The 19,662-nt window shown below is 47.7% G+C and overlaps 2 protein-coding genes across 4 annotated transcripts in view; one reads left to right on the top strand and one right to left on the bottom strand.

Moving 5' to 3' along the window:
• Positions 1 to 17,802, bottom strand: part of SNAP29 (synaptosome associated protein 29) — a 67,405-nt gene extending 49,603 nt beyond the window's left edge. The window contains exons 1-2 of one of the 2 annotated variants that reach the window (XM_069756763.1): positions 17,760 to 17,802; positions 17,380 to 17,634 (exon numbers count right to left, since the gene is read on the bottom strand). In XM_069756763.1, the coding sequence (XP_069612864.1) occupies positions 17,380 to 17,619 (240 nt within the window). In that variant the 5' untranslated portion in view covers positions 17,620 to 17,634; positions 17,760 to 17,802. Of the gene's footprint in view, positions 1 to 17,379; positions 17,635 to 17,701 lie in introns of both variants that reach the window. The other variant, XM_069756754.1, reaches the window with a different exon arrangement.
• A 13-nt stretch (positions 17,803 to 17,815) lies between these two features.
• PI4KA (phosphatidylinositol 4-kinase alpha) overlaps positions 17,816 to 19,662 on the top strand; it is a 182,086-nt gene continuing 180,239 nt past the window's right edge. The window contains exon 1 of one of the 2 annotated variants that reach the window (XM_069756734.1): positions 17,816 to 18,186. In XM_069756734.1, the coding sequence (XP_069612835.1) occupies positions 18,082 to 18,186 (105 nt within the window). In that variant the 5' untranslated portion in view covers positions 17,816 to 18,081. The remainder of the gene's footprint in view (positions 18,187 to 19,662) is intronic. The other variant, XM_069756726.1, reaches the window with a different exon arrangement.

The raw sequence follows: 19,662 nt of genomic DNA, 5'->3' as shown, positions 1-19,662 counted from the left end.
TCCAGACGTGTGACTGTGCAAAATTTTGTGGCTGTAGCTGCGACGGTTCAGATGCCAATCCCGGACATACACACACACACACATACAGCTTTATATATTAGATAGATAGATAGATAGATAGATAGACAATTATATAGTGAGTGTGTGTGTGTCTAAGGGTCACTTCCGTCTTTCTGTCTGTCTTTCTGTCACGGATATTCATTGGTCGCGGCCTCTGTCTGTCATGGAATCCAAGTCGCTGATTGGTCTCGCCAGCTGCCTGTCATGGCTGCCACAAACAATCAGCGATAGCCACAGTCCGATTAGTCCCTCCCTACTCCCCTGCAGTCAGTGCCCGGCGCCCGCTCCATACTCCCCGCAGTCACCGCTCACACAGGGTTAATGCCAGCGGTAACGGACCGCATTAACTCACTCCATTACCGCCGCTATTAACCCTGCGTGACCAACTTTTTACTATTGATGCTGCCTATGCAGCGTCAATAGTAAAAGGATCTAAAGTTAAAAATAATTAAAAAAATAAAAAATCATTATATACTCACCTTCCGCCGCCTTTCCAGCTCCTCGCGATGCTCCGGTAACCGCTCCATGCAAGCGGCAGGTTCCGGTGGCAAGGATGGTATGCGACAAGGACCTGCCATGACGTCACGTGCCCAGCCACGTAGTATATTGCCCAGTGACATAGTATACAGCACAGAGCCACGTAGCATATTGGCCAGTCACGTAGCATATTGCCCAGCCACGTATGTCACAGGTTAAAAAATAAACATATACTCACCTTCCGAGGGAGCCCGTGTAGTCATGTCGCCTGTGTGCGGTGCACTCGGCAGCTTCCGGTCCCAGGGCAGTAGCGCAGGACCCGTGATAACGTCGCGGTCACATGACCGTGACGTCATGGCAGGTCCTTCTCGCGCAGGAGACCTGTGATGAGGTCGCGGTCACATGACGTCATGGCAGATCCTTGTCGCATATCATCCTTGCCACCGGAACCTGCCGCTTGCATGGAGCGGATACCGGAGTGTCGCGATTAGCAGGAAAGGCGGCGGAAGGTGAGTATATAATGATTTTTTATTTTTTTAAATTATTTATCCTTTAGATAGGCAGCATCAATAGTAAAAAGTTGGTCACACAGGGTTAATAGCGGCGGTAACGGAGTGAGTTACCCGCGGCATAACGCGGTCCGTTACCGCTGGCATTAACCCTGTGTGAGCGGTGACTGCGGGGAGTATGGAGCGGGCACCGGGCACTGACTGCAGGGGAGTAGGGAGGGACTAATCGGACTGTGGCCGTCGCTGATTGGTCGTGGCAGCCATGACAGGCAGCTGGCGAGACCAGTCAGCGACTTGGATTCCATGACAGACAGAGGCCGCGACCAATGAATATCCGTGACAGAAGGACAAAGACGGAAGTGACTCTTAGACAATTATATAGTAGATAATATATATATATATATATATATATATATATATATATATATATATATATATATATATATATATAATATATAAAATTTTTTTTTTTTTTTTTTAGATCACCCCCCTTTCACCCAATTCAAAATAGAATACAATAAGATAAAAAACCTACAATTTGGTATTGCCGCGTTCAGAATCGCCGGATCTAACAATAAGAAGAAAACTGATTAACCTGATCACTAAATGGCGGAGTGAGAAAATTCAAAATGCTAGAATTACGGTTTTTGGTCGCCATGACATTGCAGTCAAAAGCAATAATGGGTGATCAAAACGTATCTGCAGCGAAACGGTATCATGAAAAACGTCAAAAACTTAGCAAAAAAGCCAAACAAAAAACAAGTGTGGGATTGCACTTTTTTTTTTTTGCAATTTCACCACACTTGGAATTTTTTTTCCCGTTTTCTAGTACACGACATGGTAAAACCAATGGGGTCGTTTAAAAGTACAACTCATCCAGCTCAAAACAAGCCCTCACATGGCCATATTGATGGAAAATTAAAAAAGTTATGGCTCTGGGAAGAAGGGGAGTGAAAAACGAAAACACAAAAAAGAAAAAGGGCTGCGGCTTGAAGGGGTTAACAAACAGATATTGGAGAATGTGACTTATAGCCACTAAAAACTTCCATTTTACATATAGGAATTTCTGCAATATATATGTATTTTTTGGTAAAGAGACTCTTGCTTTGGCAACAATCACAAGAAGGACAGGAAAATGGTTTAGTTTTTCTCTTCCTCAGAATGTGGTTAGTGCTGTAGTCAGCAAAATCAGCGGAAAAAATATAGGAAAACTGGGGGCAGTGACCACAACATGAAATTTAGATTTAAATAATAGCAATTGAATGGAAAAGGCTTTTTTCCCCCGCAAGAAGCAAACCATATGAAACATTCATGAGGGCTTTTTTTTTTTTTTTAAATAACTTATTAGAAAATTATTCTCTGCTGAATAACTCAGAAACTGTTGTTGCCAAAGGCAACATATCCATGTGCCCCAAGCAGATGTCCTGAGCATGCAGGGCATGTTTTATAGAGGTTGCCTGGGACTAAAACATATTACCTATACTTAGAATTGGTCTTCAATATGAGATTTGCGGGGGGAGAGGGGTATTGGAATGACACCAAACAACTCTCTTAACCCCCACAATGCCGAACAAGCAGATGGTAACTGCTGCGGCAGCAACCAAATTAAAGTGCATGGGAGATAAACAGCAGTACTTGGCAGCAGCCACTAACAATGTGCAGGGCTATTGTGTCCCACTCTCGGCCACCGCCAGAGCAGATACTAAAGGTACCGTCACATTAAGCGACGCTGCAGCGATATAGACAACGATGCCGATCGCTGCGTCGCTGTTTCGTCGTTGTGTGGTCGCTGGAGAGCTGTCACACAGACAGCTCTCCAGCGACCAACGATGCCGAAGTCCCCTGGTAACCAGGGTAAACATCGGGTTACTAAGCGCAGGGCCGCACTTAGTAACCCGATATTTACCCTGGTTACCATTGTAAATATAAAAAAACAAAAACACTACATACTTACATTCCGGTGTCTGTCGCGTCCCCCGCCTTCAGCTTCCCTGCACTGTGTAAGAGCCGGCCGTAAAGCAGAGCGGTAACGTCACCGCTGTGCTCTGCTTTACGGCCGGCCGGCGCTGACACAGTGCAGGGAAGCGGCCCTGCGCTTAGTAGCCTGATGTTTACCCTGGTTACAAGTGAAGACATCGCTGAATCGGTGTCACACACGCCGATCCAGCAATGTCAGCGAGTGATCCAGCGATGAAATAAAGTTCTGGCTCCGACCAGCGATCTCACAGCAGGATCCTGATTGCTGCTGCGTGTCAAACACAACGATATCGCTATTCAGGACGCTGCAACGTCACGGATCGCTATCGTTCTAAAGTCGCTCAGTGTGAAGGTACCTTGAGTCATCAGTGGTGGAGCTGAGTAGGACCGCCCACTCATCTCATGCTGCTGGTCAATTCTATTCACAACTGGAAGAAAACATTAAATCTTAAGATTACAGTCAGTTATTTAAACTGCAATGTGGCTTACTACCATTATGTACAATGTATACCACCAAGACAATTCCTCTATAAAAAATGATCCTCTTCACAATTATAAAACTACTAGATGGTGGCCCAATTCTAACGCATCGGGTATTCTAGAATATGCATGTCCACGTAGTATATTGCGCAGCCCACGTAGTATATTGCGCAGCCCACGTAGTATATTGCCAATGGCCGCAGGTAATTGAGATATCTATTTTTGAGCATGTTTCATGAGATCTAGCCGATTGGTGCCTATTTAGGGCAAGACTTATGGTGTAATATGTGATCATGCTTACTTGTGTTAGGTAATATGTAGTGGCCATGTAGATCTACTATATATGGGATACTTGCTATAGGATATATTTATCCCTATTAATATTTCTGTTGTGAGGCAGTGACCGGTGTCATATGCGAGGGTCGCTATGTATCCCCCAGGATGTGCTTAGAAGCATATTAGATCCGCTGGAGTGCCCTGTGCTCACAGCAGGTTGCCTGTGAGACACAGGGAAGAATAAAAGTGAGTGTGAACTGGGTCAAGTTATTTGTCCCAGAAATTATTCAGGAAAACCCGGTATGGGCTTTTATTTTGAAACGGACTGCAGGAAGGTAGTGGGGCCGGTCCGTTTCCTCCAGCCCAGATCTTATAGTGGCCCATGGCCATAGATTCTGGAGGAAAGAAAAAAAAACCCTGCAAGAGAGTTTGGGTGGGTCAGTCTGGTCTGGGAGTCAGACCTAGCAGGAGGCTTATGAGGAGCTCCTTCCGTGTGGAGCAACACGGGCCAGGCAGAGCCTAAAAGCCTGACACCCCAGCGTACACAGTGGTGTAATACGTCCACGGCAACGGATTGTGGACTGTCTTTACTTTTCCCGGCTGCATACTGAAGGACTTGTTGCTTATGTTTTTGGTTTGTGAGTATGCTACAAAATAAACAAGACTTTATTTGAACTTTATATGGGTCACTGCCTATTCACTGCACAGCAAGGACATCGCTGCATCACATATGGTTGGAGAATGCGGAGCAGTGTGAATTAAGGCATACCCCAACGCCATTTGCATGTCTGTTATTAAGCCTGCTACATTGCAACTCCGGCCTACAGACAAAATGGAGGAGATCCTGAGGCAGCTGGTCCTCACACAGCAACAACAGCAACAAACTAAACCTGTTGCTGCAGCAAATTACAGCCCTGCGTGAGGCACCTCCAGCACCGACCCCGTAACGTCGCGATGCCCGAGACAAGGTCCGCTCCGCTTTGAGGAAATTGAGTCCGGAAGATGACGTGGAAGCTTTCCTCATCGTCTATGAGCGCACGGCAGAGCGGGAAAATCTGCCAGCAGCACAGTGGGCCGAAGTTGTGGCTCCGTTCTTGAGGGGTGATGCGCTAAAGGTCTACTTTGACCTCAGTCGGGAGGATGCCCAGGACTATTCCAAGCTAAAAGGTGAGATCCTTGCCCGACTGGGGGTTAATACTTATGTGAGAGCTCAACGGGTGTTTTCTTGGACTTTTGTGGAAGCCCAGCCTGCCCGGTCTCAGATTTTTGACTTATTGCAGCTTGTGAAACGGTGGCTCCAACCTGAGACTTTAACCACAAGTCAGATAGTGGAGAGGGTGGTGGTCGACCGACTGGTGAGGGCTCTGCCAGCAGCCATACAGCGTTGGGTGGGTCAAGGGGACCCGGGTACCCTAGACCAGGTTGTAGGTCTGATAGAGCGATATAAGGCCACCCAGGACTTTATACGGGACACTGCTCCACTTCGGCTGTCACGTAAGGCTCCGCCAGCTCCAAGTCCACGACCCTCCACTGGGACAAAACCAGACCGAGTCCGTGCTGAGGGGTTGTCTCGGAAAGAGAGTGAACACAGACCTGTGTCCCCTAAACTGGCTCCAAGGTTACCTCGTGCCACAGTCATTACGTGTTGGCGGTGCCAAGAACCTGGACATGTGGTTGCTAATTGCCCCCTAACAACGGAACCCATGGACTGCGGGTATACCTGCCGCGTGTCTATGTATACCCAGCCAGTCTGCATTGCCACTACAGAACCTGCCAGTACCGAACCTCAGCTGTGCAGAGTGCTCGTTAACAGGTACCAGACAGATGCTCTCTTGGACTCGGGGAGCTTGGTGACCCTGGTACATGGGTCCCTGGTTGCTGGGGACAGTCCTAATGGACGAAAGGTGGGGGTAGTGTGCATACATGGGGACCTCCAAGAGTAACCGACTGCGGAGGTCACATTCTCCACCCCATGTGGAGATATAAAACATGTGGTGGGAGTGGTAAAGACTCTTCCGTATGGGACTGTGATGGGTAGAGACTTGCCGTTGTTCTGGTCCCTCTGGGAGACCAGAGTTAACCCTCTCAGGGTAAAAAGCATTCCGGGTGCAGAACCCGAAGATCCCGAGTCAGGGACACCTGCCATAGGGGTCGCCACGATAGGGACAGTGTGTAATCCCGATAGGTTTCCCCTAGAGGTGTTGGCAGGAGAAGTGGAAGAGAATCCACCAATCCCTGAGCTGGAGGTGTCACCTGGTAAGTTTGGGACTGCCCAGCTCCAGGATCCCACTCTGACCCGGGCAAGGGAAAGAGTGATCGAGGTGAATGGGGTGGCACAACAACCTGGTGCAGAAAAGGACTTTCCCCGGATGACGGTCAACCAGGAGTTACTGTACAGGGTTGATAAAATCTGGGATGAGGTGGTGGAACAACTGGTAGTGCCCCAACCCTATCGTCGGGTGGTGCTCGACATGGCTCACACTCACATGTTGGGGGGGCACTTGGGGGCCAAAAAGACGTTAGAGCGCATATTACAGAGGTTTTTTTGGCCTGGTGTCTACGCTGAGGTTACAAAGTACTGTGACACATGTCCTGAGTGTCAACTAACCTCACCCACCACGAACTACCGGAGTCCATTAGTGCCTCTGCCCATCATAGAAGTACCGTTTGAGCGGATAGCGATGGATCTGGTGGGACCGATAATAAAATCCGCCCGGGGCCACCAGCACATATTAGTAGTCGTAGACTACGCTACCCGGTATCCAGAGGCGATACCGCTCCGGCACACTTCGGCTAAACTAATAGCCCGTGAACTGTTTGCCATGTTTTGTCGCCTTGGGCTTCCCAAGGAGATCCTTACAGATCAGGGTACCCCTTTTATGTCTAAAGTGACGAGGGAGCTTTGTAAATTGCTCCAAATTAAACAGTTGCGTACGTCAGTGTACCATCCACAAACCGACGGGTTGGTCGAGAGCTTTAACAAGACCCTGAAGACCATGCTTAACCCCTCTGTGACCTTAGACGTACTATCCCGTCGAGGTGCCCTGGGCTTATCTGACCCTGGACGGGATAGTACGTCATAGCGATCGGCAGCGCTCACGGGGGGAGCGCCGCCGATCGCGGCCGGGTGTCAGCTGCTTATCGCAGCTGACATCCGGCACTATGTGCCAGGAGCGGTCACGGACCGCCCCCGGCACATTAACCCCTGGCACACCGCGATCAAAGATGATCGCGATGTGCCGGCGGTGCAGGGAAGCACCGCGCAGGGAGGGGGCTCCCTGCGGGCTTCCCTGAGCCCCCCGCAGCAACGCGATGTGATCGCGTTGCTGCGAGGGTCTCCTCACCTCCCTCCCTGCTCGAGCCCCGGATCCAAGATGGCCGCGGATCCGGGTCCTGCAGGGAGGGAGGTGGCTTCACAGAGCCTGCTCAGAGCAGGCACTGTGAAGCCTGCAGCGCTGCATGTCAGATCAGTGATCTGACAGAGTGCTGTGCAAACTGTCAGATCACTGATCTGTGATGTCCCCCCCTGGGACAAAGTAAAAAAAAAATTTTCCACATGTGTAAAAAAAATAAAAAAAAATATTCCAAAATAATGAAAAAAAAAAAAATATATTATTCCCATAAATACATTTCTTCATCTAAATAAAAAAAAAAACCAATAAAAGTACACATATTTAGTATCGCCGCGTCCGTAACGACCCGACCTATAAAACTGTCCCACTAGTTAACCCCTTCAGTAAACACCGTAAGAAAAAAAAAAAAAACGAGGCAAAAAACAACGCTTTATTATCATACCGCCGAACAAAAAGTGGAATAACACGCGATCAAAAGGACAGATATAAATAACCATGGTACCGCTGAAAGCGTCATATTGTCCCGCAAAAAAAGAGCCGCCATACAGCATCATCAGCAAAAAAATAAAAAAGTTATAGTCCTGAGAATAAAGCGATGCAAAAATAATTATTTTTTCTGTAAAATAGTTTTTATCGTATAAAAGCACCAAACCATAAAAAAATGATATAAATGAGGTATCGCTGTAATCGTACTGACCCGAAGAATAAAACTGATTTATCAATTTTACCAAACGCGGAACGGTATAAACGCCTCCCCCAATAGAAATTCATGAATAGCTGGCTTTTGGTCATTCTTCCTCACAAAAATCGGAATAAAAAGCGATAAAAAAAGTCACGTGCCCGAAAATGTTTTCAATAAAAACGTCAACTCGTCCCGCAAAAAACAAGACCTCACATGACTCTGTGGACCAAAATATGGAAAAATTATAGCTCTCAAAATGTGGTATTGCAAAAAATATTTTTTGCAATAAAAAGGGTCTTTCAGTGTGTTACGGCTGCCAATCATAAAAATCCGCTAAAAAACCCGCTATAAAAGTAAATCAAACCCCCCTTCATCACCCCCTTAGTTAGGGAAAAATAAAAAAAAATGTATTTATTTCCATTTTCCCATTAGGGCTAGGGTTAGGGCTAGGATTAGGGTTAGGGCTAGGGTTAGGGCTAGGGTTAGGGCTAGGGTTAGGGCTAGGGTTAGGGCTAGGGTTAGGGCTAGGGTTAGGGCTAGGGTTAGGGCTAGGGTTAGGGCTAGGGTTAGGGCTAGGGTTAGGGCTAGGGTTAGGGCTAGGGTTAGGGCTAGGGTTAGGGCTAGGGTTAGGGCTAGGGTTAGGGCTAGGGTTAGGGCTAGGGTTAGGGCTAGGGTTAGGGCTAGGGTTAGGGCTAGGGTTAGGGTTGGGGCACAGTTAGGGTTGGGGCTAAAGTTAGGGTTTAGATTACATTTACAGTTGGGAATAGGGTTGGGATTAGGGTTAGTGGTGTGTCAGGGTTAGAGGTGTGGTTAGGGTTACCGTTGGAATTAGGGTTAGGGGTGTGTTTAGATTAGGGTTTCAGTTATAATTGGGGGGTTTCCACTGTTTCGGCACATCAGGGGCTCTCCAAACACGACATGGCGTCCGATCTCAATTCCAGCCAATTCTGCGTTGAAAAAGTAAAACAGTGCTCTTTCCCTTCCGAGCTCTCCTGTGTGCCCAAACAGGGGTTTACCCCAACATATGGGGTATCAGCGTACTCAGGACAAATTGGACAACAACTTTTGTGGACCAATTTCTCCTGTTACCCTTGGGAAAATACAAAACTGGGGGCTAAAAAATAATTTTTGTGGGAAAACAAAAAGATTTTTTATTTTCACGGCTCTGCGTTATAAACTGTAGTGAAACACTTGGGGGTTCAAAGTTCTCACAACACATCTAGATAAGTTCATTGAGGGGTCTAGTTTCCAATATGGGGTCACTTGTGGGGGGTTTCTACTGTTTAGGTACATTAGGGGCTCTGCAAACGCAATGTGACGCCTGCAGACCAATCCATCTAAGTCTGCATTCCAAATGATGCTCCTTCCCTTCCGAGCCCTCCCATGCGCCCAAACGGTGGTTCCCCCCCACATATCGGGTATCAGCGTACTCAGGACAAATTGGACAACAACATTTAGGGTCCAATTTCTCCTGCTAACCTTGGAAAAATACAAAACTGGGGGCTAAAATATAATTTTTGTGGAAAAAAAAATATTTTTTATTTGCATGGCTCTGCGTTATAAACTGTAGTGAAATACTTGGGGGTTCAAAGCTCTCACAACACATCAAGATGAGTTCCTTAGGGGGTCTACTTTCCAAAATGGTGTCACTTGTGGGGGGTTTCTACTGTTTAGGTACATTAGGGGCTCTGCAAACGCAATGTGACGCCTGCAGACCATTCCATCTAAGTCTGCATTCCAAATGGCGCTCCTTCCCTTCCGAACCCTCCCATGCGCCCAAACGGTGGTTCCCCCCCACATATGGGGTATCAGCGTACTCAGGACAAATTGGACAACAACTTTTGGGGTCCAATTTCTCCTGTTACCCTAGGGAAAATACAAAACTGGGGGCTAAAAAATAATTTTTGTGGGAAAAAAATTTTCTTTTATTTTTATGGCTCTGCATTATAAACTTCTGTGAAGCCCTTGGTGGGTCAAAGTGCTCACCACACATCCAGATAAGTTCCTTAGGGGGTCTACTTTCCAAAATGGTGTCACTTGTGGGGGGTTTCAATGTTTAGGCACATCAGTGGCTCTCCAAACGCAACATGGCGTCCCATCTCAATTTCTGTCAATTTTGCATTGAAAAGTCAAACTGCGCTCCTTCCCTTCCGAGCTCTCCCATGCGCCCAAACAGTGGTTTACTGCCACATATGGGGTATCAGCGTACTCAGGACAAATTGGACAACAACTTTTGAGGTCCAATTTCTTCTCTTACCCTTGGAAAAATAAAAAATTGGGGGCAAAAATATAATTTTTGTGAAAAAATATGATTTTTTATTTTTACGGTTCTGCATTATAAACTTCTGTGAAGCACTTGGTGGGTCAAAATGCTCACCACACATCCAGATAAGTTCCTTAGGGGGTCTACTTTCCAAAATGGTGTCACTTGTGGGGGGTTTCAATGTTTAGGCACATCAGTGGCTCTCCAAACGCAACATGGCGTCCCATCTCAATTCCTGTCAATTTTGCATTGAAAAGTCAAATAGCGCTCCTTCCCTTCCGAGCTCTCCCATGCGCCCAAACAGTGGTTTACTGCCACATATGGGGTATCAGCGTACTCAGGACAAATTGGACAACAACTTTTTGGGTCCAATTTCTCCTGTTACCCTTGGTAAAATAAAACAAATTGGAGCTGAAGTAAATTTTTTGTGTAAAAAAGTTAAATGTTCATTTTTATTTAAACATTCCAAAAATTCCTATTAAACACCTGAAGGGTTAATAAACTTCTTGAATGTGGTTTTGAGCACCTTGAGGGGTGCAGTTTTTAGAATGGTGTCACACTTGGGCATTTTCTATCATATAGACCCCTCAAAATGACTTCAAATGAGACGTGGTCCCTAAAAAAAAATGGTGTTGTAAAAATGAGAAATTGCTGGTCAACTTTTAACCCTTATAACTCCCTAACAAAAAAAAAAATTGGTTCCAAAATTATGCTGATGTTAAGGAGACATGTGGGAAATGTTACTTATTAAGTATTTTGTGTGACATATCTCTGTGATTTAATTGCATAAAAATTCAAAGTTTGAAAATTGCGAAATTTTTAAACTTTTCGCCAAATTTCCGTTTTTTTCACAAATAAACGCAGGTACTATCAAAGAAATTTTACCACTATCATGAAGTACAATATGTCACGAGAAAACAATGTCAGAATCACCAGGATCCGTTGAAGCGTTTCGGAGTTATAACCTCATAAAGGGACAGTGGTCAGAATTGTAAAAATTGGCCTGGCCATTAACGTGCAAACCACCCTTGGGGGTAAAGGGGTTAAAAAGGTGGTCGCCAAGGATGGGAAGAATTGGGATATGTTATTGCCATATTTAATGTTCGCCATACGCGAGGTACCGCAGGCGTCCACGGGATTCTCCCCATTTGAGCTATTGTATGGCAGGCACCCGAGGGGACTGCTGGATGTAGCCAAAGAGACGTGGGAACAGGAGCCCACTCCACATAAGAGTGTTATCGAGTATGTGGCAAGTATGCAGGATCGGATTGCTGTTGTGCAACCCATAGTAAAAGAGCATCTGCTGGATGCCCAGGCCGCTCAGAGCCGTAGCTATAATAAAAGGGCTACGGTCAGGTCCTTTAAAGAAGTAGACCGGGTGTTGGTACTAGTACCCACCCCAGAGAGTAAACTCATGGCCAAGTGGCAAGGGCCTTATGAGATACGGGGGAAGGTGGGGGAAGTAAATTACAAAGTACCAACCCGGGAAAAGAAAACCCGAGCAGTTGTACCATGTAAACCTGCTAAAGGCCTGGAAGGACCGAGAATGTTTGGTCACAGATGCAACTACGGTCATACAATCGGAGGTCCCTCTGGCCCTGGCCAAGGACACAGCCGGGTGTGAGGTAAAGGTCAATGATGCCCTCACAAAACAGCAGCGACGGGAGGCTCGAGCTTTGGTACAGCAGAATATGGATGTGTTCTCAGAGCTGCCGGGGCAAACCTTGGTGATTCAGCATGATATTGTCACTGAGCCCCAGGTAAAGGTGCGGATGAAACCGTACCGAGTGCCAGAGGCCCGAAGGCAAGCCATCGCGGCCGAGGTAAAGCAAATGCTTCAGTTGGGAGTCATTGAGGAGTCACGAAGTGAGTGGGCTAGCCCCATTGTTCTAATACCAAAACCAGATGGGTCATTACGCTTCTGTAATGACTTTAGGAAGTTAAATGAAGTGTCAAAATTTGACCTCGATCCCATGCCACAGGTGGAGCTAATTGAGAGACTGGGGAAGGCCCAGTACTTCACCACGCTGGATCTCACAAAAGGTTACTGGCAGGTTCCCTTAACAGAGTCAGCGAAGGAAAAGACTGCTTTTATAACCCCAGAGGGTCTCTTTCAACACGTTGTCTTACCTTTTGGGTTACATGGAGCTCCGGCCACATTTCAGAGGCTGATGGACATTGTGTTAGCGCCACATAGAGACTATGCGTCAGGCTATTTGGATGACATAGTCATCTTTAGTACCGACTGGGATACCCATCTGTCCCAGGTACAAGCAGTGCTGGAGTCTCTTAGAGCTGCAGGGTTAACAGCAAACCCAAAGAAATGCGCAATAGGTCTCACGGAAGCCCGGTACTTAGGATATGTGATCGGCCGGGGGGTTATCAAACCTGAAGTGAACAAAATTGAGGCCATTCAAAACTGGCCCAAGCCCTTAAATACCAAACAAGTGAGGGCATTCCTTGGCATCATTGGGTATTACCGTCGATTTATACCCAATTTTGCAGGTAAATCGGCTTCCCTAACGGACCTGTTAAAAGGGAAGAAAACGGTGATGGTCAAGTGGAATCCTCAAGCAGAGGAAGTGTTCCAGTCTCTGAAGTCAGCATTGTGTGGACAGCCGGTCCTCATCAGCCCCGACTTCAAGAAAACCTTTATTGTGCAAACTGATGCCTCAGAGGTAGGGCTTAGGAGCGGTGCTGTCACAAGAGGTGAACGGGGATGAGCATCCAGTCACCTATTTAAGCAGGAAACTGACCCCGGCAGAGAAAAATTATAGCGTAGTGGAGAAGGAGTGCTTGGCGATCAAATGGGCCTTGGAGTCCCTACGCTACTATTTGCTCGGACGTCAGTTTCGGTTGGTAACGGACCATTCACCCCTCGTCTGCATGAGAAATGCAAAGGAAAGGAATGCCCGAGTCACCAGATGGTTCTTGTCCCTTCAAAATTTCAGCTTCTCTGTGGAACATCGGGCTGGGAAATCACAGGGAAATGCAGATGCCCTGTCACGGGCACCATGTATGCTGACAAATGTTCAACCCCACAAGTCTGAACAGAGGGGGGGGTATGTGAGGCAGTGACCGGTGTCATATGCGAGGGTCGCTATGTATCCCCCAGGATGTGCTAAGAAGCATATTAGATCCGCTGGAGTGCCCTGTGCTCACAGCAGGTTGCCTGTGAGACACAGGGAAGAATAAAAGTGAGTGTGAACTGGGTCAAGTTATTTGTCCCAGAAATTATTCAGGAAAACCCGGTATGGGCTTTTATTTTGAAACGGACTGCAGGAAGGTAGTGGGGCCGGTCCGTTTCCTCCAGCCCAGATCTTATAGTGGCCCATGGCCATAGATTCTGGAGGAAAGAAAAAAAAACCCTGCAAGAGAGTTTGGGTGGGTCAGTCTGGTCTGGGAGTCAGACCTAGCAGGAGGTTTATGAGGAGCTCCTTCCGTGTGGAGCAACACGGGTCAGGCAGAGCCTAAAAGCCTGACACCCCAGCGAACACAGTGGTGTAATACGTCCACGGCAATGGATTGTGGACTGTCTTTACTTTTCCCGGCTGCATACTGAAGGACTTGTTGCTTATGTTTTTGGTTTGTGAGTATGCTACAAAATAAACAAGACTTTATTTGAACTTTATATGGGTCACTGCCTATTCACTGCACAGCAAGGACATCGCTGCATCACACTGTAGATTAGCATTGCTTGGAAATAACGGTCATATTCTCTATTGTCTCTGTTGCTAGTTATTTTTAGTCCACTAGCAGCAGAGTTGTTCCTTTCACCTCTGTTGCATACTATATATGTGGTTATTCTTAGTGAGATTTACTTGTATTTTATTCATGCTATTTATGGAATTTTTCTGTTTGATATTCTAATAAAGCTATTTATTCATTTTATATAAATTTGATAGTGTTGTGACTTCATTATGTACAATGGTTACGGTGTGTTTCCGACATATATACGTTTTAGATGCACTGTACTATGAAACACCCCATAACTTTGTGCCCCTCTTCTGGAACGGTCAGGTAGGTCTCGCCATGAGACGCCTCTAGTTGCTGGTTTTCACCGAAGTGACTACAAACTGCACAGTCCTTATTTGGTTGCAGGAATATATGCTTTAACATGATAAAAATACCAGAAAAATGCTCTGTTAGCATTTACCCAGAGTAAAATTGAGCAGTATTTTTAATTTTGGCATCATCTTCCATCACAGATGTGGGGGCCCAGGTGTCACCTTGGTCCTACTAGTGAGGCCATAGAAGAAAATAAAAAAAATCCTGAGAGTATAAAATGAAAACCGCTAGTTACTTTTTAGATTTAACGATTGCGTCTGGAATAAGTGACACTCTATGTAATCTGTAACCTTTCCCCTAGCTGGTGTTCAGGTCGGCTGCACCCCGTACACTTCAGCGTCTCTGTATCCTATTTGCATACAAAGAAAAAAAAATAGCCACAATAACAAATGGGGAGGTGAAAATATATCCTCCATGTCCTAGTGTGTGAGAATTTTTAAAAAATATTGAGAAGGTAAAAAACAAAATCACCAGTTTTATTTATTTTTTTTTTTAACAGACACCTTCCCAAGATGGCAAGTATCCAATCTGTGGCACTGAGCAAATACATGGACACAGGACGTTATCAGTCACCAGCTCCACGTCAGATTATTTTGGAGGACATAAGGACAGGCGGCTGGAACTCAATTGTCTGATCCCTGTTGATAGGGAAAGGTAGATAAGGGAGTTTTCACATTGTGTTTTGCTATCTGGGTCCCAACCTCTTGGGGAAAAACAAAAAAAAACAAACAAACAAAACATTCATAGGGGTATCATCAAAGCCATAAGGTACCTTCACACATAACGATATTGTTAACGATATCGTTGCTATTTGTGACGTAGCAACGATATCGTTAATGAAATCGTTATGTGTGACAGCGACCAACGATCAGGCCCCTGCTGGGAGATCGTTGGTCGCTGAATAAAGTCCAGAACTTTATTTCGTCGCTGGACTCCCTGGAGACATCGCTGGATCGGCGTGTGTGACACCGATCCAGCGATGTCTTCACTGGTAACCAGGGTAAACATCGGGTAACTAAGCGCAGGGCCGCGCTTAGTAACCCGATGTTTACCCTGGTTACCATGCTAAAAGTAAAAAAAAACAAACAGTACATACTTACCTACCGCTGTCTGTCCTCCAGCGCTGCGCTCTGCACTCCTCCTGTACTGTCTGTGAGCCGGAAAGCAGAGCGGTGACGTCACCGCTCTGCTTTCCGGCTCCCAGACAGTACAGGAGGAGAGCAGAGAAGCAGAGCGCAGCGCTGGAGGACAGACGGCTGTAGGTAAGTATGTACTGTTTGTTTTTTTTTTACTTTTAGCATGGTAACCAGGGTAAACATCGGGTTACTAAGCGCGGCCCTGCGCTTAGTTACCCGATGTTTACCCTGGTTACCGGCATCGTTGGTCGCTGGAGAGCGGTCTGTGTGACAGCTCTCCAGCGACCAAACAGCGACGCTGCAGCGATTCGGATCGTTGTCGGTATCGCTGCAGCGTCGCTAAATGTGAAGGGGCCTATAGACTATAATGGTGCCCACTTAGTGAAGGGGAGCTTTGCCGTACATCATTTTCAGGTGTATACAGCCAAAAATGAAGCACGGCATAGAGAATGTTCAATGATGGCACCATTACAGGCTATGGCCTCATCGGTGCATACGCCCGAGCACTGCTTTGCCAGGGGATTCGGACACAAGCCCCAACAAACGGGTGGCAAAATGCTATGGGACAGAACCCCAGGTACCCCAGAGAGCCGAGTATGGCGGGGTCAGGGCAGACTGCTGTCGGCTGATCGCCAACCATCTAATGTGTGTGGCCAGCTGCACTGCTACAAGGCATCTGATCAGCTTTCTCTGGGCAGCCGGCAATGTCCAGTGTGAACAGCCCGCTATGTTCTGGTCTTCATTAGATGACTACTGTCTAGGAGAGGCACAGATGATTGGCCTCGGGGAGACCAAAACATCCAACACCGCGGAGACACCATCACGTGTTTCTCAACGCAGTGATTCCAGAACACTGCCCCCATCCCTTATGGGAAATATGCAGATGTAAGTAAAGAAGCTGCGGAGACACCATCACGTGTTTCTCGACGCAAGCAGTGAATAGCCAGGCCTTTCCCCGGGAAGGAACAACCACGGGAAGGGCAGCATCCTATGAAGGAAAGCCACCTATGCCAAGCATGGTATCCATCCACAGACAGCTGTTTCGGGGTTTTTGCCCCTCATCAGTGTGGAGTAGGAATCTGGCTATTAGGAGCAGTGCCTAGTAAAAAGGCTATAAAGGCACAGATGATTGGCCTCGGGGAGACCAAAACATCCAACACCGCGGAGACACCATCACGTGTTTCTCAACGCAGTGATTCCAGAACACTGCCCCCATCCCTTACGGGAAATATGCAGATGCAAGTAAAGAAGCTGCGGAGACACCATCACGTGTTTCTCGACGCAAGCAGTGAATAGCCAGGCCTTTCCCCGGGAAGGAACAACCACGGGAAGGGCAGCATCCTATGAAGGAAAGCCACCTATGCCAAGCATGGTATCCATCCACAGACAGCTGTTTCGGGGGTTTTGCCCCTCATCAGTGTGGAGTAGGAATCTGGCTATTAGGAGCAGTGCCTAGTAAAAAGGCTATAAAGGCACGTGATGGTGTCTCCGCAGCTTCTTTACTTGCATCTGCATATTTCCCATAAGGGATGGGGGCAGTGTTCTGGAATCACTGCGTTGAGAAACACGTGATGGTGTCTCCGCGGTGTTGGATGTTTTGGTCTCCCCAAGGCCAATCATCTGTGCCTTTATAGCCTTTTTACTAGGCACTGCTCCTAATAGCCAGATTCCTACTCCACACTGATGAGGGGCAAAAACCCCGAAACAGCTGTCTGTGGATGGATACCATGCTTGGCATAGGTGGCTTTCCTTCATAGGATGCTGCCCTTCCCGTGGTTGTTCCTTCCCGGGGAAAGGCCTGGCTATTCACTGCTTGCGTCGAGAAACACGTGATGGTGTCTCCGCAGCTTCTTTACTTACTGTCTAGGAGAGGCGCCTCTCCGGGGCTCACATACACACACTGCTGGCAGGTCTGACATTACTGGAAGGATTACACTGCAGAGAGCCCCTGTGTGACATGCAGATGCCTGGGGTCTCCGCTACACGATAGCGTCACAGAGTCTGGCAGTGGTGGGGTCAGCACTTGAGATCAGGGACCCCCGGCATGTCCTATAGCAGTGTATGGGAAGCCTCTCACTAATGGCCCCCTAGCGCTCACCTCCGCCGTCTCCACCCCGACCTTCTCGGACTCGTACACCAGGGACACGGACCGGCTGCTGCTGTCCACCGTGGACTGCGCCCTCCTCAGCACCTCTTGCTGCAGCGCCCGCTGCCTGTCTGCCTCCTCCCGCCGCCGCCTGTCCGCCGGGGACTCATAGGGGTCCTCATCACTGTTCCACTTCACAGGCTTGAAGTCATCATCTTCATCCTCATCAAAGGGGTTGTAGCTCCTGGACATGGCGACGAGTCCGCACTGTGGAGGAAGCCACAATTACTGGCCCGTCAGGCTCCTACACCGCCCACACGGCAGAGCCACTTACCGGTATCAGCCCCGGAGCGCGAGCACACAACACCCTGCAGCTCTGCCCCACCGCTCACCTGACTCCTGGCCTCACTTCCGCCCAACTGCTGACGTCACTGCATCTCCCCAGCGCAACTTCCGCCCTCACTGCTGTACTCCAACAACGCAATATATAACCGTAGTGTGAGAAAAGCTACCTGGCTGCTGACATGGCGCCCCCTATCGGGAGATAACTGTAAATGGCACAAGTGTATAATAGTTATGCATTAATACCGGAAGTAGCTGGAAAGCTAGTTGCCATGGTAACCAGGGCCGGTCGCCCTCCTCCGCTTCTTCACTAAAGGTCATGTGATCTGGTCATGTTGAGCGCTGACGTCATCTGACGGCTCCGGGAGGAACATGGCGGCCAAGGGGGGCAGCAGTAGATCCCGGGGGTTTTATTTCAACACCGTGCTGTCCCTTGCCCGCTCCCTGGCAGTGCAGAGACCGGCGGCCTTAGAGAAGGTGAGCCTGGGCCGTGCCGAGGAATCGCCCCGGGGAGAGGGCTCATGTGTGATTGGCAGGTGGGGGGGAGGCTAACCCTTTCTCTGCCGAAGCCCCATGCATCATCCCCTGTGGGATCACATGTCCCTGTGATTGGTGAGGAGGAGCATTGCTCATGTTATGGGGGTCATGGGTTATGGCCCCAGTGTGAGTGATGGAGGATGAGACCCCACAGGTACAGAACATTACTGTGCAGCAATGATCGCTGGGGGATTTCAGCTCCGCAGCCTGTAGCACAGTGAATGCTGCTGTGGACTAGTACAGGTTAGCTATGTATTTACAGCAAGGTATATGGTGTATATAATGAGGAGCTATGGAGACCGGTGACGGACCGCCCACCGCAAATACTTCTCCATCATTAGAAGCCATTCTTCTGTCTTTGTGCATTATCAGTCAGTAACATCATCACCAGATCTCATGAAGTCACCTGTATGTGGAGCACTGGGACCTGATGAGCCCGGTGTACTTTGGTCATCCATGTCAGAACAGCAGCAAACTAATTGTTGAAAGCGTTCTTAGTCCCGGATTCATCAAAGCGATTACTCCAGAATTCTGGCCAAAAAAAATCACTTTGAAAAGTAGCAGGATTATTGTGACTTTTGACGTTTTCAAACTAGGGAGAACGGGGGGCGATGAGGCCGCAGCTCTAATTCATGAGCAGCTGCGGAGGACCTTACTCCAGAAATCTTACTCCGGTCTCGGAGTCACTCAGAAGCGTCTGACTCCAACAGCGATGTTCCCACCGATCTTGGTGAATCACGGCGTCCATTTTAGTGTCAGGAGGGAACGCTTTAAAAAAGGAATCTAGGATTAGGCATGACTTGGATTTTCAATAAAAGTACAACAGCACCATCAGGTCTAAGAGATCTAGTAATGTGGGTATCTGGAAATGGGATTTCTGTTCAATTAGCCTATGCCCCAGTTAGGCCGGGGTCACACTAGTCTGTACTACGAACGAGCGCTATGCGATAAAGAATCGCAAGCACTCGGACCAATGTTAATCTATGGGGCAGCTCCCATCATCCGTTTTTTTTCTCGTCCGTATTACACTTGCATGCTGCGATTGTCCGCGTATCTCAGCTGAGAAATGCCAATGCATGTCACAGACCATCAGTGTGACTTGCGAGAAATTCTCAGGCATTGGCAGGTGACAGGAAAGGCTCAGCCATTATTTGCTCATTTTGCAAGTGTGTGAGAAAATCTCACCATACGGATGACACACGGATACTTTTTTGAGAAAAAAAACAACGCATCCTGGCATTGCACACGGATGAGATACGGATCACCATACGGAGAACATTTGTGCGATTCTCAGCAGACAAAATCGGACAGATTTTTTATGCATTGTGTGTGACCCCGGCTTTATAAGTAAAACTACCTTTTAATTGATGTTCCTGTTGATCCAGGTGTACTTACGTTTGGCTTGTAACGTTCACT

Source organism: Ranitomeya imitator, chromosome 1 (assembly GCF_032444005.1).
Source record: "Ranitomeya imitator isolate aRanImi1 chromosome 1, aRanImi1.pri, whole genome shotgun sequence".
Classification (NCBI taxonomy): Eukaryota; Metazoa; Chordata; class Amphibia; order Anura; family Dendrobatidae; genus Ranitomeya; species Ranitomeya imitator.
The sequence above is the reverse complement of the archived record's forward strand: the minus strand, read 5'-3'. Positions and strand labels throughout refer to the sequence as shown.